We start from the raw sequence: 25673 nt of genomic DNA, 5'->3' as shown, positions 1-25673 counted from the left end.
CCTAAGGAGGAAGGAAAATAACTTACTGGCTTCAAGCCTTGATCACTCAGCAGCATTGTTCTTTAAAACTGACCATATCTGTCCTACCATCTGTCTCAAAGTTTTTATCTGTCCTGAGGTGCTGGCTATGTTTGCTGATGTTACCTTGAGCACTTAAAAAAGTGAAGAGAGCTGTCAGCTTCTCCTCGCGATTTCTGGGACACACTTATAAATCTAGCACACGCTTAGCCTGGAGCAATGAGAATTGATGCATAGGACTGCATTGTTTGGGATCAGATAGAGCTCACTTGGGGCTTATGTACCCTCTTCCATACAGTGACAGGTGACTTTGTTTCATAGTTGAACTGTCTTACCCCAGCCAGAAAAGGCTTCTGTCAGATATTTCCTTCAGTTTGATTAGTGATTTGATACTTGGAAATTAGCTGATCATGTATATGAAAAACCTTTGCAGAAAAAGTTGAGGCAGGTAGATCAAAGAGATTTTATTGTCTGCATGTTAGAACTAATGTCCTCTCCCATCTCCCGATTGAGACTTGGAATTTTCCGCTTTGTGATCCAATTGCTCAAACTAAACACAGATACATACTGATTCCATGTTTGAAAATACATTCTTTGCTTTCTTTTGATTAGAAAAAGCAGTTGTGAAGCGTTGACGTAGTGCCCTTCTTGTCACCAATCAGTAAGAGTAGGTATGCTTAAGATAATTAGAATTTATCTTATTTCTTGCCTAGCACTTTGTTCATAAAGGTCAGTGTAAGAAACTGTCCTTAGAGGTCTGATTACCTCTGTTGGAGAGTTTTGAACATGTTACTGCTCTTAATGAATTGCTTTATACTGACACTTGTTGCTTTGATTGCTTTGATTCTGTTCCTTGAATTAAGCTGTTTCAAAAACCTTAAACATGCCCATTGAATGAGTGGGCACAAAATCCTAGTAAACTTTTACAATAGTCATAAAAGAACCTTTCAAACCAGGAACAAGTATGAAATGAGGACCAAAAGCAGAGGTTGATAGTGGCAGGCTGCCAGTATCAGATCTCTTTGCGGTGTTTCTTATGCTTCTGTTCTACTGTATATCTCCTGGTAGAGAAAGATGAAGCACCAGTGTTTGCATAACTCCCAGGTGAATTTGGTCAAAATCTGTTACTGGTTTTCCTCATGAGGACAAATACACAGGCAAGGAGATACTTTTGGCTGTTGTGAATATAGCACAATGAAGTCTCCTATGCCCGTTTTTTATGAGACTTGACACTTCTGAAACATCTTATTGGACAGCCTTATGTAAATTGTTTGATTGTGGTGTGCCTAAATTTTTGGAACTTCTGTTTTCCAGTATTAGTGACTGCATAGTAAGAAGTGTTCTATTAATAGTGACCTATTAATTTTGTTACTCAGTTTATAGAACTGCATAGATGCTGTGAATTTGAGCTTCCCTGTCCATAGCTCATTTGAAAGTTATGTTAATAACTGTAGCAAAAGATTCTTTGCATGTTGCCAAACTCATCTCAAAATGTTTGTTTGGGTTTTTTTTAGTTTTGAGAATTCTTTTTACACTCTGAATCATCTGGAGCAAGCCTTATCCTTCCAGATAACTGTTTGTTTTCTGACATAATTATCCTGGCTAACGTTATTACACTATGGGCCCCACTTTTATGATGACTTAATAAATGCATGTCTAAATTTAGTTGAGATTTCTAAAAGCTATTTAAAAAACCCGAAGTATTTCAATTTTATGTTAATATTTATAATGAACTTTTAATGCATATTGCATGTATTTCAAAGCACTTGCTTCTGAGCTAACTATATATACTGGACATCTAAATGACTTTAAGCAAATTATATCTGTATTTGACAAATTTCTTTTCTGGAACCAGATCTTAACAAAGAGCTAGAGGGTAGCAGCTGTAAAATTCCTTCTGTGATTTGGGAGCGAAGATGGATCTCGCTTCGAAATTCCAGTCACCTGTAATGATTGCAGTTTCAGAAAATGTGGGGTTTTTACCTTTTATTCAGCGCATTCAGGGCCATATATATGCCTGAAAAATAAAGTAGGCTGGAATGTTGTGGGCCTTACCCTTTTCAGCTGTTTGTAAGGGTAAGAAAAGCAGACATTTGGATTCTGCAGTCAGTACCTTTTTCCTAGTATGTATATACATTAACTTGGAAAACTCTCTAGAGTTGGAAATAAATTTGTTTTCTTGTCATAACTACAAATCTAGTAACTTATAATAGCTTAAATTGTGACTGACCTATCCAGACTAAAATGTCTTTAAAAGTGAAAGTACAATTCCTGTTGTCACCTGGTTTATTTAAAGAAGTAACGTCTTCATTGCTGTTCTTGAAGCTTGTAGGGGAAAAAAAATTACCTTTGCCTTTACTATTTTTTCTGTTCTAGAGAAAAAAGTCCTCTCCAGTTAAATGCAATTCTGTAGTGTGGAATACAAGATAAAGTGATTTTTCCTTTTACAACAAGATTGCAAGATTGTTTGATGTTTTGATGGGTATCCTAGTTTTCTCATCTTGTATCTGAAAAATACTGATTGTTAACTTGTGCTTGCTGTGGTCTTGTTGCATCATTAAATGAGCAGCTTTACCCTTCCTATTGCTTCAGCACTCACAGTTTCTAATTATTTTTTGTTTGAAACATCACTCTGCTTAAGCTTCAGAAGAGTAGGAATATTCACAGGCATTATCTAGGGAGAAGGTGGAAATTTTATGTCTGTAAATCACTTCTGCAGGGACCTCCTTGTAGAATTCTTATTATTGACCTCTGTTTTTTCTTTTTTTATTTGTTCTGGTTTTGTTGCTATTCTAGGAGTGTCCCTCTCTTGTGATTATCTTGCATATTGTTTTAGATCTCTTAGGGTGAATTTTAGCTCTTAAGTTGATCTTTCCATGGGTAGCTTTGTCTTCTGCAAATTTGGAAGTACTGAGTAGAAGTTTACACTCCGCAGGCTTTTGGCTGATGTTGGCCTATTTGGGAGCCATTAGGAGGCTCTGTCTTGCAAATGTTCACTTCAAGTGTCAAAACCACAGTGAGAACTAGAAGGGTTCTGCCAGTCTTGAGTTGAGACCCAGGAGTAAGAAACTTTGAAGATAATCACATCAGAGAAGCAGCCCTCGGTAAGTAAAGTTCCTGACAAACTTTGCATGAAGCCAGAGGGAACTGCATGAATGTTTGCAGATGATCAGACCTTTGAGAAGTGGAATTAATAGTGAAGGGCTAGATTGAGAAATTACATGTAGAATTAGAAAGCTCTGTGTAGGAAAGATTAATATTGGTGGTACTTAGTGACCTATGCTGTAAAATAAGAAATTACAATCCTTCGACCAAAAAGACCCAAACTCTCTGAGAGTTTTTAGCTTTAGATGGAAATGAAAGATTAAAAAGAAAACCAAACCAACAATATTTTCAGAGTTTGTTGCAGGGAAATTATAACTGCCCTTCAAATTCAGGGTACTGATTCTAGTAACAAAAGGAAATACTTTGGAAGTAACAGTGTTGTACTGTTGGGTTTGTTTTTTTTTTAGTACTTTAGAGGTCATTCAGCATTTAGAACATAGTGGACTTGGTCGAAGCCTCAGTTATTAAAATATTAAATCTCTAAAAGCGTGTACAGTATGTTTGTCCACCTGGTGTCTGTGTGTGTGTCTGTGTGTGTGACGGGATGTCCATGTGCATTTAATAGTCACTTACCAGTTTCTGAGCTATCTCTTTTCTTCCTTTTTCTGTCAGTTTGAGAGCTGCAACTAGACACATTCAAACCAAGAAAGGGTACAAGTTTTTTGTATGAGTCATTGGAGAAATTGGGTTATAGTGAATTCTGTTACCAGTATAAGCCTTTAAAACCGCTTAAGCCATCTTCCTAAAAATGTCCTGTCATTTAATGAGGAAAATACTTCAAGCAGGAATCTTAGGATTAAATTCTTTGGTTTGTATGGGGTTGCAGATCTGTCAAAATAATTTTCATGTTCAATAACAATTTTATTTTTACTTTTATTTATTTCATTTTCATATTTCGCTGTGCTTGTCTTTTCACAGAGGCCTTGCATATTTCTTTTCACAACCAAATAACTAGTAAACTGGACAAACCTGGGATGGGTTGGTGGTTTTTCTTGCATTTTACCAGCATCCAATGCCTATGATTCTCTTTTTAAGGAAGGGCATTTAAAACCATTCAAATTGCTCTTGAAGGAAGGAGATAGCTACAGGTTGTACTCAAGTACATATGTATTTTCCAAAACAAGGTGTTCATTAGCACACGTTTTCATTTATTAAGTGTAGTGTGTGTCTGAGTCTGGCTGTCTCTGAGCCATCTGTTCTGCTGTCATAGTAAGTGTTTTTAGTTTGTGTAGGTTTTCAAAAAATACTGGCAGTCGTTGAAAATTGATCTAAAAAGCCATAGAGCATTGCACTTTCGATAACTTCTGGGAATACCATTTTGCAGTATCATTAATTTGCAGGCATAATCAGGTGGAACAAATGACATTCAGCAGGTCAGGTTCCTTAGTTTGTTTAATCTGGGTAGTAAAATGCATCTGGTGTATTGTGAGTTCTTGATGGTCTCTGGCTTACATGTTTCAAATGTATCAAACATTGGTGAGGAGGAGAAGATAAATATTGTTATAGCTAATTTCCTTTTGTAATGTATTCCAGAAGTATATTCTCCTGACACAGCCATTATGATTTTTTCATGTGATAGTAGTTTATGGGGTATAGTGCTTGAAAGTTTTTTGATAACTGGTTAAATAATTTGATTTTACGATACTCTTAAAACTTTTTTCCTAGAAGTCAGTGTAGATATTGCCATACTTCCCTGGAGGATGCGGAGCTTCAGCATAAAAAGAAAAAGGAATACATAGGAAGAATTAATTGGAAAGAGTATTTCTTGAACTAGAGAGATTAATTTAATTCTTAATAGAAATTAATATAAAGGTAAGACCAAAGAAGGCATACTAAGTGCAAAAGCTTTATTAATTGAAACCAAATTAGTTCATCTTGATGTAAAAACTTGTTTGAACATCTTGGCTAATACTAGAAAAATCCTTAGTTTCATATGTATAATAGTTTCAGTGCATGTTTAAAATAAAGTACATGTAGCAAAGCCTGTGAGGCTGTAAGGTTCCTTACATGTGTTTCTCCTATAACAGGAGAGAGGCTTTCAAAGATACGAAGAATAGGTAAGCAAAAGATTGCTGTTAGTATTTGTTGGGAATTGGGCCTCTAATTTCAGTCTGCTCCCGTGGTGTCAAAAACTAGTCAAGGTTTTATTGCTTGCTTTTGTGCTGTGACTTAAAGATTTTGTGGGCATCTTAATAAAGCATAGCTAAACTTGGATTCTGTTGAAGCTAAGAGAAGGCAGCTTAGGCATGCTGAAGTTCTTCATATTTTCTTGCAAGTTTTTTTTGGCATTGCTTTGTGTCTGGATTTTTATACCTCACCTCTTTCTTCCTTTCCTTTTAAAATTCTCTGTGTAACACTTAGAGCTATGATAGCTCTGTGAGCTGCTCTTTCACACACCTTTCTCAGATGTCCATGTGGTCTTCAGTATACGAAAGTAGGACAAAATTTTGCCTGGAGTATTATCTTACTATTTTCATGAGACAGCAAAAGCAATTTAATGACTTGCTGTGGTCAGAAGGGCTGGTCCTTTGCTCTTTCTTGTGCTAATGTACAGAAGGTTGTTATTTTTTGCTTGGGTTAATTATCTACAGGTTTGGTGAGCTCGATGGGCACACTGAAGAGTCACATAGGAGTATGTAGCTGAGAGAAGGGGAGGGAAAGACTGCTACTTGATTGGCATCAGTGTCTTGAATTGGCTGTTTCCTACCTGGGGACCTTCACTGTTTTGAAAATTATCCAGACCAAATGATACAGACAGACACTTATTTTTTCCCACTGTCATTGCTGAATGTCTTTTCCCCTGTCCCATTCCATCCCCCTCCTCCCCCAAGAAAACAAAGGCAAAAACAAAGAACAAACAAAACCTTTCCTACCCCTTACTCTCTGTGTCATAAAAAACCTTGGGGAAAAGATTCTGTTTTCTCGAGGTAGGTGCTCTAGGCTTTGAGTCACATCTATATTGCAAAAAGTAATGAACAACATCTAGAAGTTCTGATTTGAATAAATGACTAAAAATAAGGGTGCCTTTTTGAGGACTTAAATACTTCCTCAGGATAGTCTCAATTCTTGCCTTTCGTTAGACTCAAGTAGCACTGGTACTACTGTACATTTTGGTACAGTGCTTTTGGCCATAACTGAAATTTGGTCATAAAACATTATGTAAAAAGTGAGATGGATTTTGCTATTGAAAGGAGACCATTTCTTTTGTAATTTTTAAATACACTAACTTCCTCCCTTCCATTCCCTTTGTAATATGCCTATTAGTGGACACAGTTTAACTGGTCTGCAGCAGTTTCATTTCTTGTACTGGTGTTTTTAATTCCCTCTGTAGGAAGTCTCCGGTCTTGCAGTTCATCAGACTGCTTTAGTAAAGTGATGCCTCCAAGGAAAAAGAGGAGACCTGCAGCAGGAGATGATTTATCTGCTAAGAAAAGTAGACATGATGGGTATGTCATCTTACCATGAGCTAAGACTGATGGAATATCTAAAGTTGAATAGCTGATATGATCATGTTTTTAAATACTAATGGAAATGTTATTCAAATTTGCTTGGTTTCTCAGTATGGAACCATAGCCTGTGATTGCACTGTGGGATATCAAGAAGCACATCAAGGTTCAGCTTGCATCTCACCTTTTTCTAGTTGTACGAGAAGCTCACAGGGAGCTCCTTGTTCTAGTTTTCCAGACGTTGAAGTAGAGATACTTGCTTGTTCAAAAACAACTTTGAAGAGATACAGTAATATCTCATGTATACATGTATAAAATCTGGATTGGGCATTCTCAAATCTACAGCCTGTTGGAAAAAATGTAGTTGTAGTCCTCTCAGTTCTTAACCTGAAGTCCTGCTAGTCTCTCCCTGTCATGTTGTCATTAGATGCTTATTGTGTAAGGGAAAGGTGAAGATTGCCCAGGCAAGGTGGTAGCCAGTTGGAGTGGTGACTAAGGCAGTGCTGCTCAGCTTTCCCCTGGGCAGCAGGGGCGCAAGTGGGTTGTAACTATGTGCGCAAGCAGTGTATTCTTTTGTGTAGGAGTTGCACAACTGACAGTTCTCGAAGTGTTGGATTTTCAGTATGTCTGTGTTCAGTCAGCCTCAGTCATTCGAAATGGAGCACATCGAATGTGCTTTTTGTGTGCAACGTAGTTACTGTTTACGTGCACTGAATTCAGAACTTAGAGGAGAACAGGACTTTGCACTCCTGCATGAGAGGTGCAGGACTGTCATGATGTCGAAAAGTGAGGTATACAGCCAGGAAGTTTGTTTGCCACTGTGCCTTGTCCGTAGAATTTGAGCTCTATTACATTCATGTATTACTGGTGACTCGGAATACACATGCTTCCATAACAAGTAACTCAGGAAGGTAGAAAGATGCAGTTTTCTCCTAACTATGTGCCTGAAATCAGGCTGGGTACTTTACTTTTTATTCTCTAGCATGAGTAAGAAAAATGCTACTAGCCAAATTAAGCTTCTGGTTATGCCTCTATAACTCCATTGTGTTTAATAAGGTTGCACAACTGTAGCTGCAGTGGAATTTATTAAATGATCTGTTGATAGAGAAGAAGAGATTTCAACTCCCCCTTTCATTGCTCTGTGTATGTAACGCTAACAAGAACAAGGCAGCAGCACAACTTCTAAATATATTTTGTTTTTCAGAAATAATAATATACAAAAGCTAAATAGTTGATAGAGAACATTACAGCTTATTCAAATATATGCGTGCAATATGGAAGTGAAACAAGGAGAGAATGTTTCTAGAATCTTAAGTAGAGAGGCTCACAAAATTTAACTCTATCTCCCTTTGCCAAGACACTGGTAAAACAAAACAGCCCAAAAGCCCTAGGAGAGTAAGGTTGCCTGTAAGACATACTGATTTGTGTAATTCAAATAAAAAAATGATAAACTGATTTCTTACTCTATCAGTAGTATATATAAAAATATTTTTAAGAGCTTTTTGAAAGCATAATTTGAAGGATTTATATGTATGTATATATATATATATATATATGTTTTTTAGCTTGTAAGTAATGGCTATAGTCTTCATTTTACTGCCAGTTAAGGCTTTATTAAAAGGAAGACCTCAGCCTGCTTTTACAAGTGGAGGTGAAACCAGATCTGCCTGTCATGGGCCGCAGGGGGAATATCCTTGTCTGATGTGGTTCCAATTTTTATCTGTCTTCCTTCTTAACTTATAAAGGCTTGCAGGCTTTCTCTGCTTCCCAGTGTATAAGTTTCTTTTCTTTTGGTCTTCAAGAAAACTGTTTTTATTTCAACATGATTGGCAGTATGAAGTCATTGAACATTCAGCTCAGTTTTGGATCTCTCATTTTCTTTCAAGGAAGGAAGGGTTTCTCCAGATTTGACTTATGCTACTGTAACCTTCTGTGAACAAGTTAGACAAAGAGCAAGCTGTCTCCTACTGCCATGCATGTTTGTCAGGCAGAGCTTATGCCTGTCACGTTTGGTCTTTGGAGGTCAAACATCTCAGTTTGTGAAGCAGAAATATATCTGAAATCAGGAATCCACAGCAGTGTGCTGTAGCAGACCTAGTTATTTGCAAAGCCGTTCCCTCTTATGCTGTATGTAAAGGGTGATGTGTATAATAAACCAAGTATGGTTAGTGCAATGCCAGTTTATGGAATAAAGGGCTTCTAGGCCCAGTTCTTCACTATTGCATCTGTTTTAGAGGCAGAATCCTAGAAGCTAGTAGCTATTAACTCAGGATAAGCATTTAAGGGACATTAGCCTGTGGATTCTATATTAAGCAAGAAAGGTAGTCAGAGTTCTGTTCTGGAATGTCTACTTCCAGTGAAAAAATACATGTTCTCTCCAGCAGAGATTGTATTTCCTAACCGATAATTTGTCACTTCAAATGCTTATGCAATGATGTAAGTTTTGTATGTTTCTCAGTTATAATGGCAAACTTACCAGAGCAACATTAACAAATTCAGTAATTGCAAGTCTCCTGTTTATTTTCAGAGGGGAAGTGTTAGGTAATAGTTTGAAGATTATCAAAGGACTGTTATCATTAGCAGTGTTATCGCAGCTGTGACCAGATGTTGATAATTCCTCCTGGTTTGTCTATACAAAGGAAATTAATTTGTTTTTTAAATCCTTTCTTGGGTAGTTTTGTTGTGTGGTATCTTGAGTCTTCACTACTTGGGGTGTGTTCTTCAACAGGAATATTTTGAGAGATGTATTCTTTCCAGAAAGTTTATTTCAGCAGGCCTCTGTGCTGAAGGAGAGGGTGATTTCTAAAGGCTCTTAAGCTCATAAACACTTCTGATACCAGGGAGCTTATAATAGCTTTTACCCTCGGTTCTAGGCTGTTAGGGTTACAGCCTTATCTTGGAAGGATTAGTGGAATAATGACACTGGCTTTCGAGGGATAACACTTATAGGAATAAATCTAGTTGTTAGTGAAGTTATTTGGAAATGCTGATCTCATGCATAGACTGATTAGGGAAAACAAAGATTCCAAACGTGTTCTTTAGCATCCCACTCTTACATAATGAGAGCTTGAATTCGCTTAATTAATGTTCATAAAGTCAGCTTGAACCGTGAATGCAGTGTTTCAGTGGGAGGAAGCTTTTATACCAGATGATGTATAGTGAAAAGAACCTGGTGTATTCATTTTTTGATCACAGTAAGATTTATTCTACCTTAAAGAATAGCTATTGGAGGTAAATAGTTTAGCACACATTAACCAGAACATAATGACTTGAAGACTTTGTTTGTATTTTCCTCCCAGTATCACAGTCTTGACTTTACTCCACTTAAAATATGGTATAGGGTATTCTCAAATTTGAGTTAAGTATACATTTTCTGATTATTCACTCTGTTAATGTCTTAGGAGAAGTAAAGCAAGTTTCATGTAATGATACTTGCTCAGTAAGAATATAGTCCCCACTGTGTAATTATCTAATGTTGTTTATCTATAGCCAAGTACTGGCTTTTTCCATAGGGAAGGCTGAGCTGCATAATATACGTCTTCTTTCTGATAGTCTCATTTAAAAAATAGTTCTACTCCTTATTCCAGAATCATGCTGAGGGCAGAAATCTTACAGTAATGGGTATCTGGACCTTAGAAGAATGAAAACTAGGAATATTTGTCTGCTTCCCTAAAAGATATGTTTTCAGACAATTAGATCTAGAGCCTAATTTATCAGAGATGTGTGTATGGACCACATAATGTCTACTAATGTGAAAAATATATTTTCTTTATTGAGTAATAAGCTCTATAACGTGTAGTAGAAAAACGTAAGTTTTCAAAACACAGTGAACACACTTATTAGCATAAGGAAGTAAAATGAGAGTGTGCTAACCTTGGAAGTTTTCAAAACCTTCAGTGATGAGAGGTTTTTTAGTTCTGTTGTTGTTAACTAACTGGTTTGGTCCTGCCTTGTGCAGTCATGTACACCTTTGTAGTGAACTTCACTTAATAGTTTGGAAGAAACTTAAACTGGACATGTGACTTAGCATGTATACTTAGCTGTTATACATAAAGCTCCTTAACTAAGCCTGATGAAGTTCAAAACATTATTTTTAAACTTTAGAGATTATTGCAAGTCTTAAAATAGGGAGAAATAAGACGTATTCATTCATAAAACTTACCAGTCAAGTAAATTTGTGCTGAGGGTTGCTTTAAGCAGTCTTTGTCATGCCTTGCAAGTTGTAAAATATCTCTTCCTCATTCCCCTTGTTTCTACTACAGTATTTATGAAACTATTGCTAAAATCATAATTGTGAATAAACAGGTAAGGATTTATAATAATATTTTTGTTGTGCTGCACTGATGAAAATTCTCAGCCAAAATTTTAAGTTAATTAATTAGAATTAATTAAAGTGGTAGGAGGCATTCTCTTCAATCAACAGTTTGCATCTTTCAAAATATAAATAATCTGAAAGCAATTAGTTACTCAGTTTGAAGCTTGGATGAAATGAGGTAAAGCTTTTGAGTAAGTTCTGGTTCAATAGAAACAAAGCTACTGTTGGTAAACTTCTTCGATATTTTCATTCAGTAAACACTGACCATGTGACACAAGCAGGTTGCAAATCTTGATGAGGGCTTATCTTTTGACCTACCATTATGAACTGTTACCTTTTTGTTTAGTTTTTTTTTTTTTTCTTTTCCCTCTCAAGTGAGCAATTACCAGCTTCCACATCAAGAGAATGTTTTGTGTGACCTAAACTCAGTGCTTTCACAGATCTCACTTTGAGTATTCTGGAGTCACACAGCCCAGAGTTGCTACTGTGGTAGGTGGAGCTTTAATGTCAGTACAGTTGAAGCATGCTCAGAGCAGGAGTAGAAAATGAAACTTGTGAAGACCTCATTAGACTGAAGAGAATTACCATGACCTTGTTCTTTTGCTGGCAGTGACCATGTATGGTGACTTGCCTGGTAAACTCTTAATAGCTGGATGGAATTTTCATGCTTTTGCTTTCCCACCAAATCAGTTACAGATGGAGGAAAATAATGGGGAAAAGATATGGATGATAAAAGGCCTAGACAGTTAGGTTTTTTTAATAGTTTGGTTACATCTACTGACACCACTTCCAGTTATAAATTGCATTGTCTCATCTTTATTGCATGGACATCAGTTCCCTAGCTCATAAGAATATTTCAAAGACAAGCTTAAAAATGGATGTTAAGAGTCAGCTCTTACATCATGTTGGAGATGCAGGCATTTCTGAGACAATAACTTCATTAAGTAGTCAACACCACTTTTATAAAACTTGGGCTGGTTAATTTCACATTGCTTTTTCCCAGCCCTGTCCCACATTCTTTCCTCTCTAGCAGGTAAAATAGAGAAAAAGCTAAATGCTCCTTAAGGGAATATTGGTTATAATATACAACAATATTTTGTTAAGTCTGCAGTCACTGTTGTGATACTGACAGTGTCATACAAAACTAATAAAACCTATTATTTTGCAAGTGAATATTTATCTGAGTAATTTGACCTCCATGTGTGTCTCATCTGAGACAAATAATATACTCTTTGCCCATAGGTAGATTTTTGTTTCCTTTTTTTTTCCTGAGGGAGTAATGTGTCAGGGTTCAGAAATGGAAGGGTTTTTCTAAACTGAAGTCCCGGAGTTCACTGTTGTACAATAGTGGTAGCAGTAGTGGACACTCTGGGAGAAAGTTCTGCATCCACTTTTCTGGCTCTGATGATGGAGACAGCACCCTTTAGCAAACCTGTTGTAGTGTCAGCATTCTCTGGCAGTAGTACAAATTCTCGTACCAAAAGTACCAGGCATACTTGTTGGCCCTTCTTTTATGGAAGGTGTCTGTGGGGTTTTTACTCCTTCTATTCCTTGCCACTTCTTTTCTTACCCCCTTTCCTCTAGACGTGGAACAGGATATTCTTTCATTTCTGCTGTTTGGCTGAAACTCTCCAGGTTCCTCTTACAGACCATCAATGGATAAGCAAATAAACTGTAACATGATCAGCATAATGATTGTGCATCTGTTTGAGGGTACTGGGGCTGTTCATCTTGAGGAAGCTGTGAACCGTTGAGGACTTGCAGTTTGAAACTTGGATCTGCTCGGTAGATGTTTGGTGCTCCCAAAATACTCAGATACCTACCGTGTGCGCTCTGGCAGTTTGTGTAGCAAGAGACACTGTCCTTAGCACAAAGACAAGGCACATAATCTTGCACTATGTACAGGATGTTCCAAAGATAAGAGAAATACTCAAGGATATAAAATGAATGCCAGATGTCTCTGGCAGTTTGTGGTTTTCTCCTCTGTATACACTGATCTTGAGACAATCACATCTGTGTTAATGATAGTTCAGAGGACACAGTCTTCGGAATTACCTTTACCCTGTGCTGGCAGTTTGGGTTTGCTGTGATAATTGGACCAAGGTGTCCTAGGCTGTAATGTCAGATACTTGTCTACTCCTTTCTCATCTCGCTTCACCAAGCACTTCAGGGCAGGAGTCTCTTGATAATAGAACTAGCTGGTTTGGCTAGACTGGGAAAGAGAAACTCATTAGGCATTTGGAATCAGCAGGGAGAGGACAGGTTTCATCTTTTGTATGTGAGAGATTACTAATAGTGGGTCTGCATTGCTGTTGCTCATTTCTGTTATATTCCTTTTAAAATGATCCTTGTCTTGCAGACTGTGGGGTCTGCTTTTAGTTTCTTTATGTTGAGCAAAAGGCATTCGAGATTCATCCAGCCATTTTTGTTGCATGGTTTTATGCTTCTGGCTGTGCACAATGCACGATATGGTGTCATCTGCACTTCTGTTTGGCTAATTAGCTCGTAGCAGAGACTAGGATAGCTCAAAATTACATTTTGTCTGATTCTATTTTTTGAATTTGTGAAGTAATTTCTCTGTTGGCACAGGTTGGAAGTTCTGTGATCAGTTCTGCTTTCTCAAAATCAAACTCTGTTGGTCAGTTACTGAGTTTTTTTTGAACAATGATAAGTTTGAGGCCAGAGTGTTTTGCTTGGAGTTATTTGGCTGTATGTTAGTCACACAGACTTCCTAACGAACATTGTTTCCTGCAGTTCCGAAACAATGACCTTATCCTTAAGCACAATATTAGTCCTATGTAAACTCACTATGTGTAGATGCAGTGAATATATAACACGGGCGTTAATTTTTTTTTCTGTTGTCATTCACCATTCTTCTTGTGCGTGCCCCTGTCATTGGTGTCTTGGTTCAGGCTACAGTGTTTAGCTCTGGTGTATGTAGATGCAGGAATCCTTTTCCTGATGTACCTGGGTGACCTAGAGCTCTGTTAGTAAATTTTTCTTGAAGGTTCCTTCCCAAACGCACTGTTCACATACTGACAGTGAGCGTGCTGATGGGTTCCATGAACAAGCAGGGCAAGGCACTTGATTATCATCCCTTTGTAAGAACAAAGAGAGTCTTGTGATGAATGTCTGTCTTTGGGAGCCACATTGGCTTTGCGTGTCCTAGGTCCCAGCAGTGCTCTTAGAGAGTTCTTGAATAAATAGAATAGAATGAAGATGTTGGCTAGCTCCTGCTGTCAACTTCCAGTTTGGTTGTGTTTGTCACGTTTGTTTGCTACAAAAAAAAAGGGGATACTGAATAATCAGACTTTTGCCAAAGTGGCAGAATGCTTCCTTTCTTTGTCTCAAGACATTTTTCTTTATTTCTCTGAATTCAAATTAGCCTAAAAAATATTGGGTAGGTCTTTCAAAATCACAGGTCATTCTGCAAGTATGAGAATGTCAAGTTATCAGATCTGGAACAAAATAAATTGTTCCAACTCTTGACTTCTACCTTCTGGCTTCGTTTACTTACTGGGCAGTTATGTCAGCCTGTTCGTTTGCAACTGCAATAAAGCTTGCACAAAGTAGGTAATTCAAAGAGAAAAAAAATTTTAAGCTGTTTTAAAAAATGAAAAAAAAAAAAAAAAAAGAAAGAAACAAACCCTAACCCGTCCAAAAAACCCCAACAAAACAAAAAGAACCAATCCAAAACAAAAATCAAACATACAAATGGTGGTTATGTTTGGGACACGTGTGACCGGCATTTTTCTGCAGTGTTGCAGTTAGTTGCAGATCAGTGTGTGTTTCAGAACAGTGTTAATTTTTCTTTCCATCTTGAAATGTCTGAAGATGTCTTTCAATTAGCAATTTATCATTTTGCTCTGACCAGGATTACTTTTCTGATAGTTGGTTTAAAATAGCTATGATAATAAACACAAAGCAGTTCTTCGAGTTACTGTAATGATCTATATGCCATTAATGTCTGGCTACAGTTCCTCCTAGCTTATAAGTAGGTGGAGGATAGTGGGATCCAGCGTACTCTAATCTCCTAAGTATACACATCTTTTATGTGCCTTTCTAGAGGAAAATGGTGAAGAAATCAACTCCATACTCCTTGAAGAAGTTAGCTGCTGTGTTGTCCTCCCCCAGCAGGACCGTAAGAGGGAGGGCTGCATGCTTGGAACAATCACAGAGCCATTCTTGGCTACCTCCCCTAATCTAAGCCATTTGTTTCTCGGCTCTCTTCAGCCGGTATGAGCCCAGGCTACTGCAGAGTGGTGGAAATGGATCAGAGAATGCATGTGCAGCAGTGAACAGCTACTTGGACTGCTGAGTCTTTTCCCTCTAACACAAATGATAGTGTCTGCGTTTCAGAGAAGTCTAAACAGGGTGGAGTAACTCATCAGCTTCTGCTGTTCCTTTCAGGCTTTAGGTGTTGCAGATGCTGAAGTCAGGAGATTGGTACTTCAGTGTTGTTTCCTGAATGTAGTTAAAATTGTTTATGCTTCTTGTTAAAGCAGAGCATAACTTTGCCTCCTTCAGGGGAGAAGGAACACTATGAATCTAGCTTTTCAGATAACTTTTTACCCCATGATGAATGAGGTTCCTTGAGTTACTGTCAGTAAGGACCTGTAACCTGTTCTCTGTGGTTCTTTTGTGTTACTAACTTACAGGCTTTAGTATAATGTATGTGTGGGTTGTGTCTATTTTGGCCTTCATGCCTTCTAGAGGATTTTTTTTTGAGGAGGCAAGAAGAGTATGTGTAGTTCTCCTTAGTAGATAATTCAAAGTATATGAAGTATGTGTGTTCACTGTGACTTGCAATTACTGTGGGTTTAGACCCCCAGCTAAGTTGCAGCCCATCAGTTGATTGTGGTCACTACCAGTATGCACAAGTCTTTCTTGAACTTATGCAAAACAGCTTGGGTTTGAATTTGAGCTGGCCTGTATATGTTGTAAGGAAGGTTAATGTACATGGATAATGATTATGACTCAGTTGAAGTGTGACAGACTGAGCAAACATAGTATTTAGGTTCACTGGTCCTTGTTCTGTTAAGCAGTATCCCAAGTGACTGGATATGAGGACAGAATGCTGGGTAAATTGTTCATGAGTTAACGCTGCTGCTTATAGTGTCTGAATAAATATTGCTTCTAAAAAAATGATGAATTAATCACTTGTTTCTCTTTTATTTTCAAAGTATGTATAGAAAATATGATTCGTCTAGAATAAAAGCAGAGGAAGAAGTCTTTTCAAGTAAGAGGTGCTTAGAATGGTTCTATGAATATGCAGGTAAGGGTGAAATGTGAATTTCTTCTTACTAACAATTCAATCTCCATTGGAATGAAAAAGTGACGTTAACTGATCTTTTCCAAGAATGACTGTAGAGGCTTTTTTGTAAAAGTCTTAAAGAAGCTTTTCTTATGTTCTGTATAGTGTAAAGTTGAAGGGTTTCAGGGGCAGTTTTGTCTTTGTCTCCATTCTAGGAAATGAATGGAGAAGATGTGCAACTGAAAGTATTTTGGAACATATATACTTTACTATTCAAATCTATAGCTAAATATGGACCTCTTTCCAAAGTGGTGTTACCTCTGCTTCTTTAGAAGTTCTGTTATCTGCCGTGTTAGTGCTGAATAGTACAGAATTATGCTTCACAAGTGTGTCTTTTTCTTTTCTTTTTTTTTTTTTTTGTATTTTAATTAAAGGTGGGACAGGTAGAAACATTATTTTTGTTTTCCTGCTGAGTGCTGTGCATATGATTTCAAGCAAAGTAGTGTATAAATTCAAGTCTCCCATACTGGTCTTATCTTTATAAAGGTATAGGAAAGGTAGACTGAAGTATTTTTTGACCTTCTGTATGAGAAATTTCTTCAGGCATTACTTCTAGGGTTGTTAATTATGATCTGCAGTCACTAGAGATGGTCCTTTAATACTGAAGTTGGTGGTTGTATTCATTTTTTTACATGTGGTTTTCTCAAAAGGAGAACTTAAAGTATGGGAAAACATGATCTCATGATGCTAAAAACCAAAAGGAAATGAAATAGGTGATTGACAAAATAAGGTTATCTTGCAGTTTTATGACGTTGTCTTGGATACCTTTTCTGGGAGCTTGTTCCATTTTATCTGCTTCTTATGCATAATGAAGAGTGACAATTTGATGTAATAATATCTTTCTTCTAATAAAATTATATAAACTAAATCACATACTTTGGTATCTCACTTGTCTGTGGCAGTCTGTGAGAGGAGATTCAGTCAAATTCAAGCCAAACCTAACCTTTCAGATTCTCTGCCTTTCTGAGCAGCTTGATTTATTTTTTTACTCTAGCAACAGGGATAACTCATTTTTGTCAAGACTTTCATGGAAAGAAGGGATGAAAGGAAGGCTGTATATGAAAGAACTTTTGATTTTCCATTGGATGCATACACCAAGATAAAACAGAGAAAAGTGGAGAGTATGATTCTGTTTACAGTATTGAGTAACATTCTAAAAATTAATTTTCAAAGAATAATCTACTTTGTGTTCTTGCTTCATAAGTCTTCTCCTTTATATATGCAGAGAGTTGGCACTGCACTTGTTTGTTTTGAGGTTTTTTTCCCTAGTGTGTGTCTTTACATTACGAAATGAGCCTTTCTAAAAACTGTTGTTTACACTCAGAGGACTGTGAGAGGATATCATGAGAAAATGGGAAAAGATATAATTAAACCTTGTTATTTTAGAATAGTAGGTCACCTGATAATAAACCAGATCTCTTTCTTGCACATTGTGATCTTTATATTGGATAAAAGTAGGCATTTCAGCCTTTAATGTTTTGGGTTTTGTTTTCCCTGAATGAGTCCTTTTAAACATAATAAAGAACTCTAACAAAATTCTCCAGATACTTAGAATTTACTTAAAAATTAAATTGCACAATGCAGTTCTTAATGCCTATGTGATTTTTTCAAGAGTATTACAAAGATTACAAATATCTTCTTTTAACAGCATGTTTTAATAATAGTGCATTTAAACAGCATCTATATTTTTCATCTTCTTTTTCCCCCATCTAAGTTGGAAAAGAAACAGCTGTAATTCATGTCTTCTTTCCCCCTGCAGTTACTAAAATTCAGATAATGTGTGGTCATGGCATAGCGATGTGAACGAACAGGAGCACAAGACTTTTATTTTAGGCTCTTTTTTGTAGAAAATGCTATATAGGTAGTATTTGAGACAATAAGGAAGGAGATTCTGGGAATGATAATGTCTTATGTCCTGTATAGCTATGTATCATGGGTTTATGTGGTATGATCTTGCAGTAACATTAGAGTTTCAAGCCAAGAGAGGAGTTTGGCTAACCACTGTCCACCCATTTAACCATGGTACTATTAGGTGGATGTTCTGCTAGTCCTAAGTGCATTCTTAAAGGTCTTATTGATTTATTCTTGCAAGATTATCTCAGTAGATGGGTAGAATAAAGGATATTGTCAGGAAATAAAAGTAGTTTTATGTTTTTCTGTCTCTGTTTCCAAAGCTGAGATAAAGATTTAAGTGTATTCAGATCTGATAGTAAGTGTGGAAATATTTATTGTGTGTCAAAACCAAACTGTACAGAAGTTGAGGTTGTACTGTGTGATTGCAGTTCGCTTGTGCTCTAAAGGTGTAGGACTGCTTTAATTTTCAGAGATAAATAAAATGTATTGCATTTGCAGGCACTGATGATATTGTAGGGCCAGAAGGTATGGAGAAATTTTGTGAAGACATTGGAGTTGAACCAGAAAATGTAAGTTCAAAGTCCATTAAAAAGGTGCCTGATCTGTTATGATGCACATGAGAAGGTCTTGTATCTCTTATTTTCCATTAAGAATTAAAATAACACCTGGAATTGTTTTGATGGTGGGTTTTTTGGTTTTTTTTTTTGTTGTTGGTTGCTGGGGTTTTTTTGTTGGTTTTTGATGTGGTTTTTTGTTTGTTTTTGTTTTTTTTAATAAAGAAATACAAACCAGGGAGGTTTATGTGCACATTTGGAAACAAGTTTCTTTTATATGAAACCCCAAACTGTCAACCTGTAAAATCGCAATTAGTCTTTGTTGCCACCTCTTTCACTTTCCCACCATTCCAAACAGGAGATCTGGGAGGCTTTTTAAAATTAAAGTTAAAAGGCTGCTGGCTGTCTTTTCAGAAACACTGAGAAGACACAGGAGATTTAATGTAGCAGGTACAAAACTGTAAAGTAGTGTTTTATTTGGGCTTTCTTGGAGAGCAGATTTCGAAAACTGTGAGCGGTATTAGCACTCCCTTTATGACATTTTAAAAGACAAATGAGGGGTATCTATAACAACATACACGCACGTGACGCCACGCACGCTTTAGAAATGAATAGTGCCTTTTACAGGCTTTCTCCTAGTGCTTGATCTTTGCTCTTAAAGTGTATACTCAAGGCCTATCTTTTACAGGGTTCATAAGTTGTCCATCTCTAAGTAAAATGAGAATTGTGGCTTTGAGAGATTTACTGGAAATGTGGGATTACCTAGTTGTGGAGTTTATTAATATAATAACCCCTTGATATTTATGCAGACATTTGGGTATATAAGTAGGTGTTCTGATTTTGCATTAAAATCCATATAGAGCTGTATTAACAGGTAGTTAATGGCTGAGTTGCAAATTTAAATTATTTGATTATTTTCTTCTTCTAGTCTGCAGCACCGACTGGCCTGAAAGTTTTTCCCTGTATTTATCAAAAGTGGTTTCTTGGGTTCCTCAGTAAGACAGTAATCTCTATCTGAATTCTTTATGGCTTCAGTCTTCCTTGTTAGATGTGAAAAGGACTCTGGTTCCTTTTGGGCAAAACTGAAGTATTTATTTATCAGCCTCTGCTTTGTGTATGTTAATGTTAGTTAATCTAGATTTACTTAACATCTACTGGAATTAAACTGCATGTTCCAGACCTGCACAGTTAGGTAGGTTTGATGGAATAGCTGGTTTCAGGTGGGATCACAATTAGCTTTAGAATAACCGGATTTCACAGAGCTCATGGATTGCAACTAATGTTCATCTAGAGGAGAGGGCAACAAATGTCAAATGTAACATGTCACCACATTGGTACTTAACTTTTGTAACAGTTTTGGAAAACCATTTCTGTAGCTTTGGCACCTATTCATCTTCCTTGTACCACTCACTAGTTGGCTGTACATACTACCTTAAAGCAGACTGGCTACTTGTAACTTGGGTGGATGTTCACTGTGTCTTTACACTGCTAATTTTCTCCTTGGATTATGTACAGGTTTGTCATTTTCAGTTTTTTTAACTTTTAAAATAGTGCATCAAGGATCTGAACATCCCATTTAGACGCGTAAAGCATTAGTAGCCTACTAAACAGTTACTTGAATAATGTGTGGATCTTTCTGTTAATTCTTTTCAGGTAGTTATGCTTGTACTAGCATGGAAGTTGGATGCACAAAACATGGGCTACTTTACATTACAAGAATGGTTAAAAGGAATGACGTCACTACAGTAAGTGCTTTGGAAAACCCCTTACACTTGTTATAGTAAACCCAGTTCTGAGAGAAAACAGGCTTTGATATTTTGACTCATAACACTTAAACTGGACAGCTCTGCTGTGGAGTGAAAACCATACTTTTTTGGTCCCATTTATGGTGATACAGCCACCTAGAGACAACTTGAAACCTGACAGCTACACATTTAAATATAGTTGGATTAAAATGTCTGCAGTCTCAAGAAAACAGAAATGTCATGAGGTTCAACACTGGTTTTGTCCCCAAAGACGTCTGTCTTTGTCACTGGATTGGACCTATCTATTAGATATTGGCATGTTGTTAGAGCATGTGTGGTTCAAAATGCCAAATAATACAAAACCTTTCTGTGATTGTGCATTGTCATATTCTTTCTAAGATTTGCTTTCTCTAGTTGAGAGCTTATCTTTGTGGCATAATTAACAAATGCAATTGACTAATCATGTAATTCATAGAGAGCTGGAGAAAGAACTGTGTTTTGACTTGCCTTCCAGAACGGAATCACTAAAATTGTATGAGGATTTTTATAGTTTCAGCAAAGAATCATTTCACTGCTAGGGTTTGCTGGTTCTTTGCCATGTGTAGACAATGTCTTAGTTTAATCCTCTGGAGAGTGCATTTTTCACAAGGCCAAACAATTTTTTATCAGAATACCAGTGTAAGACTTTTCTATTTTACCTAAATCCATTTCGCACTATGGGTTCAATCAAGGCATTTTATGCAGACAAACTCATAAACATGCCTTTGTACAAAGTGATGTATTTTGAACAGATTGATGGGGATACATGTTAGAGATGCTTTTCTAAACCATCAGACATTTGTGTGAGAATGCAGACTCTAAATTCACTTTGTGCTTTTTTTATAGATGTGATACTACAGAAAAATTGAGAAATTCTCTGGATTACTTGAGATCTTTATTAAATGAACCTACCAATTTTAAACTTATTTATAGATATGCATTTGACTTTGCACGGGTAAGTAATGGGGAGGACCAGCATCTGAAATGAAAACTTTACATTCATAAATAATAATTGGAAGACTGTATACTTCTAAGTATGTTTCTGTTAAGAAACCACTCTAGATTGCTTCTAACAAATGGAACTGTTTATATTCTAAAAAAGTATATGTAAAATGCTAGAACTGGAAAAGAAAAGTATATAGGATGCTCGAAGTTCAGTGGTTTAGTGTTTTGACATTATTTGTTACGTCTCTGCCTCAACCTATTCTGTAACTTCAAGGAAGTAATTTAGGCCCTATTCTGTTGTACATTGGAAGACTGTTAGAAGGTCATTAATGGTGTTCTCAGTATTTGTTAAACAATATACTGTGATCAGTCTTCCTTTTGTAAAATATGTATCCATAAAACTGTACCTGGTATTGGAACCCATAATATACATAGGACTATTCCTATTTAAAGGGAGCAATAAAATAACTTTAATTTTCTAAATTAACATTTTGACATGGAATTTGGACATCCATTTTGCTAGTGTGATGTAATGTGATGTACAGATGACTTACCATAAACACGATCACAGGCAAAACTGAAGCTAAGATTTCAGTGCAGGAGAGCCAAATGCACCAAGAAAATTTGCAGGGAAAAAGAAGTAACATGAGAAAAATAATAAGAAATACTTACCTATCAGAATTGCTCTCAGTTCAGTTTCTGTCATAGGCAACTCAGATTTGTGGTACATCATTGCTTTTTACGTGTTAGCTTGCAGAGAGTCAAAGTAGTTCACTTTTAACCAAAGAAGCCTACACCTGAGTATGTCAAAATGCGTGGTATTAGTTTGTATGAGAGGACAAAAAAAGCTTTATGAACATCTTAATTACTCCTTTGCTGTGTGAAGATTGATTCTGCCAGTTTTGGTCAACATAAAATGCAAAGGCAAGAAATAACATTTTCAAGGAAGATACTGATGAACTGTTTTGAACAGGTAGCAAATCTGAATCAGCTAATGGCCTGTCAAAAGCAAGTGCAGAAACTTAAGAAGAGGATAGTGGGTGAGGTTTATTCAAGAGATACCAAACAGATATCTTGAAAAAGAATTTAAACATTGTGACACAGGTGCTGTGACATTATTTGTGGCCAAAAAACCCCCAGGTTGTAGAACTGCAAGTCAAAGGCATATCAACAGAGGAATTGTCAAAACAATATTGGATTAGTAGAATTATCGAACTTTTAATACTGTGGAGCCAGTGGAGAGTGGCATCCAGTAATAATAGAGATGAAGGCTGACAAAGGCTGATATATTTATATAGATGTAGCAGATAAATATCTTCATAATTTTTATCAGAATAATTGAAGTAGTTGGTAGCAAAAAGCTGATGGGAGCATTTTTGGGTTTTGATTCAGAAGATTGTATAATTTCTATCCTAAGAGTAATAATTCCAGGAAAGTACTCTATGGCAAAAAGCACTTGTATAAACTTTTGAAGTTTTAAGAGAGAATTTTTGAAAGCATCTGTTGTGATTTGGTAGTTTGTCAATAAAAATAAATATCATCAAGGTTTTGTGCAGCATGAATGATTTAAGTCAGCAGGGATTTGAGGAAATAATATAAAATGCCATATGTTGGTATTAAGCACAAATACACTTCTTGCTCCCTGTTTGCTATTGTCATTCCCAAGTTTGAGAACATACAGATGCACATATTTCATGGCTTAAACAGCTCTTTTACCTGAAATGTGGGGGGGAAAAAATCTCAGGCTGTCTATCATCAATGTAAAGCAAATACTAACATTTATCACAGTTTGTCAATGTATTATTCCCCACGGTATCCAAGAAAGTTAATGTAAGTATCTGGAAATGCAATTGGAGCATCTGTCACAGCAGATGAGCCATTAGACAGTTGGAGGTGGGTACAAAGGGTTTATCTGAATAATCTGTTCTGAACAGTAGTCAGAGAGAGAGAATGTAGGAACTTTACAATGTAAGGCATGTAAAAACAGCCAAAGTACAAGGAACAGAGCCTGATTTCATTAACACTTAAGTGTGTGGGAAGAATTCAGAGTATAAACAGTATGGAAAGTAAAATGTATTCTTACAGCAGTATCATTTCTGCCTAAAGGTGTTTGTGACAGGTGTAAATGGACTTTGGAAAGGGGATTAGTTTTAAGAACTTTTTGGTATTGGAAATAAGTGAAAGACTTGTATCATATTAATTCAAAATGCCTTTGCAGGTGTGTGTTTTAATTTTATTACCAATTGAAAAGCTTTGTTCATCCTGGAATTTACAGTTTTTCTCTAGATCAGAATGAGTGAAGTCCCATTTGGTTTACATTTGGTCACTAAACCCAGTTTCTGATGTTTTGAGAGCTGCTGGACTCTTTTTTTTTTTTTTTTTTTTTAAGGACACTTACCTTCCTAAACGAACCCCCATAAAATTTGGTTTATAGAGTTTTTAGAGTTAAAGTTTATTTTATATGAAATGGGTTTCAAGAAGAAAAGATAATCATGTGGCTAAGGCATTCGGCTGTTCTTCAGGAACTGGGATCTCACTTTACCACATCTTTCATACAGAAGGCAGTTCTGCTTGTTTCAAGATTGTTTTCAATAAAGATGTGTCTTCTGTAATATATACAGGTGCTCTTGCAAAGGTGAGGCAAAGGGTTCAGTTCCCTCTGTCCTGGGTAGCTGTCTCACACTGCTCTGAGGCATCTGTATTCTGGATATCCCTATATCCGTGTTTTTTCTTAATTTAGACTATGCTGTCTGCAATCATGGATACATACAGAGAGATCATGGTGTATAGTAGCTAATGTGGAACTTTATTTTTGTGATTTCATTAACTTCTGAATTTGTAGCTTAATGCTATAAGCGAGGCATAAAAGGGTGAGGTTTTACATCCCATCTCACACCACAATTTATTTAATTTCAAGACAACAAATGTTGATGGACAAACTACTTAAAGTAACAAAATCAGATTCTATATGTACACACATTACTTTTGAGACGTGTAGAAGTTGTGTTACCAGATATATTAACTTTCCCACTGATGAGATGTAACAAATCTGTTGGGTACAGGTGATACTTTCTTAACTTATCAGAAATGAAAAAATCATCCCCTAAGCCTACTACTACTGTGTTGAACTAAAATTGGGTCTCCATGTGCTAGTGTGTTTTGTTCCCTTTGCACGTTCGATATTTAACTTAATCTGAATTTCATGTAATCAGTAGAATAACAGAACAAAGTACCTCCTTGACTCACTCTTGCATGGTCTCTGTTACTTGGTAGCTACTTAACTATTTGCTGATAGTTTATGTAGCTGTAATAATTCTGCAGGAAATATGTGCAGTGGTACTTTTGTAAGAGACATGGATATGCAGAGACATGTGCAAACATGGGTATGGATCTAATGGCCATTGCTTTCTGACAGTGTCTGAAGTTACAAACAGGAGTGTATGCCTCATCAGCAATAATGGTGACAGGTTTTTTTGGGAAAGCCTGTATCAAGCAGCATCTCTGAATAGCAAGCTATTAGCTACAGGGAAGGAAATTTTACTAGGAAGTTGTGTTTTATGAAAAACCTCTGCTAGATACTGGTATTTATTATTCATTTGTTAATTTAATTCATATATGTGTGCAGGAAGTGAAAAATCCTGAAATTATGTTATTTTCTGGTTTTTGACCTTTTCCTTTTTATGCAGGAAAAGGACCAGCGCAGCCTAGATATCAATACTGCCAAGTGTATGTTGGGCCTTCTTTTAGGAAAAACGTGGTCCCTTTTTCCAGTATTTCACCAGTTTCTAGAGGTACGGAGTTTGGAACAGGGTCACTTTTTTTTTTTTTAATCTGTTTTCTCTGATACTTTAACCAGAGATAGAATGAACAACTAAGATTTTTTTGGTTGTTCTGATGTATAACATACCGACCCCCAAAGCAGCACTTGTAACTGGTTATCTTCCTTACTTCCTTTTCCTCAAATCCATATGCTGCAGGACAAAGTATAGAATGTCTTTGATTTGCTTTTATTGCTGTATGTTTGTCCACTAAAAGATGTCTTAATCAAAAACGTGAATTATTCAACACCGGCTTGGCTGGTTAGTGGTTTCTTTAATCCTGTCCAGTTTTAGAAGGCATACAGATTAAAGTAATTCAGCATGAGGTTTAAATTTTCTTTAAGTAAGAGAACCTGATTTTGAGGGAGTTGAAAGTGTATTCTAGTAACTTCTGTTTCTTGCCTCAAGCAGCAATCAAAATACAAAGTTATCAATAAGGACCAATGGTGTAACGTTCTTGAATTCAGCAGAACAATTAACCTTGACCTCAGTAACTATGATGAAGATGGAGCCTGTAAGT

At 36.6% G+C, this 25673-nt stretch overlaps 1 protein-coding gene across 17 annotated transcripts in view; it reads left to right on the top strand.

The window, feature by feature from the left end:
• Window positions 1–25673, top strand: part of DCUN1D4 (defective in cullin neddylation 1 domain containing 4) — a 40843-nt gene that overhangs the window by 11572 nt on the left and 3598 nt on the right. For 4 of the 17 annotated variants that reach the window (XM_061352938.1, XM_061353047.1, XM_061352923.1 and 1 more), the window contains 8 exons: window positions 5151–5180; window positions 6455–6569; window positions 16068–16159; window positions 18551–18621; window positions 20260–20351; window positions 21237–21345; window positions 25022–25126; window positions 25565–25667. In XM_061352938.1, coding sequence (XP_061208922.1) covers window positions 5151–5180; window positions 6455–6569; window positions 16068–16159; window positions 18551–18621; window positions 20260–20351; window positions 21237–21345; window positions 25022–25126; window positions 25565–25667 — 717 coding nt within the window. Of the gene's footprint in view, window positions 1–2953; window positions 3123–5150; window positions 5181–6454; window positions 6570–16067; window positions 16160–18550; window positions 18622–20259; window positions 20352–21236; window positions 21346–25021; window positions 25127–25564; window positions 25668–25673 lie in introns of those variants that run through there. The other 13 variants (XM_061352947.1, XM_061353051.1, XM_061352929.1 and 10 more) reach the window with 6 other exon arrangements.

The sequence above is a fragment of the Neopsephotus bourkii genome, unplaced genomic scaffold, assembly GCF_033783945.1.
Source record: "Neopsephotus bourkii isolate Nb327-2 ecotype Australia unplaced genomic scaffold, CSIRO-AGI_Nbou_v1 NB_54, whole genome shotgun sequence".
Lineage (NCBI taxonomy): Eukaryota > Metazoa > Chordata > Aves > Psittaciformes > Psittacidae > Neopsephotus > Neopsephotus bourkii.
The sequence above is the reverse complement of the archived record's forward strand: the minus strand, read 5'-3'. Positions and strand labels throughout refer to the sequence as shown.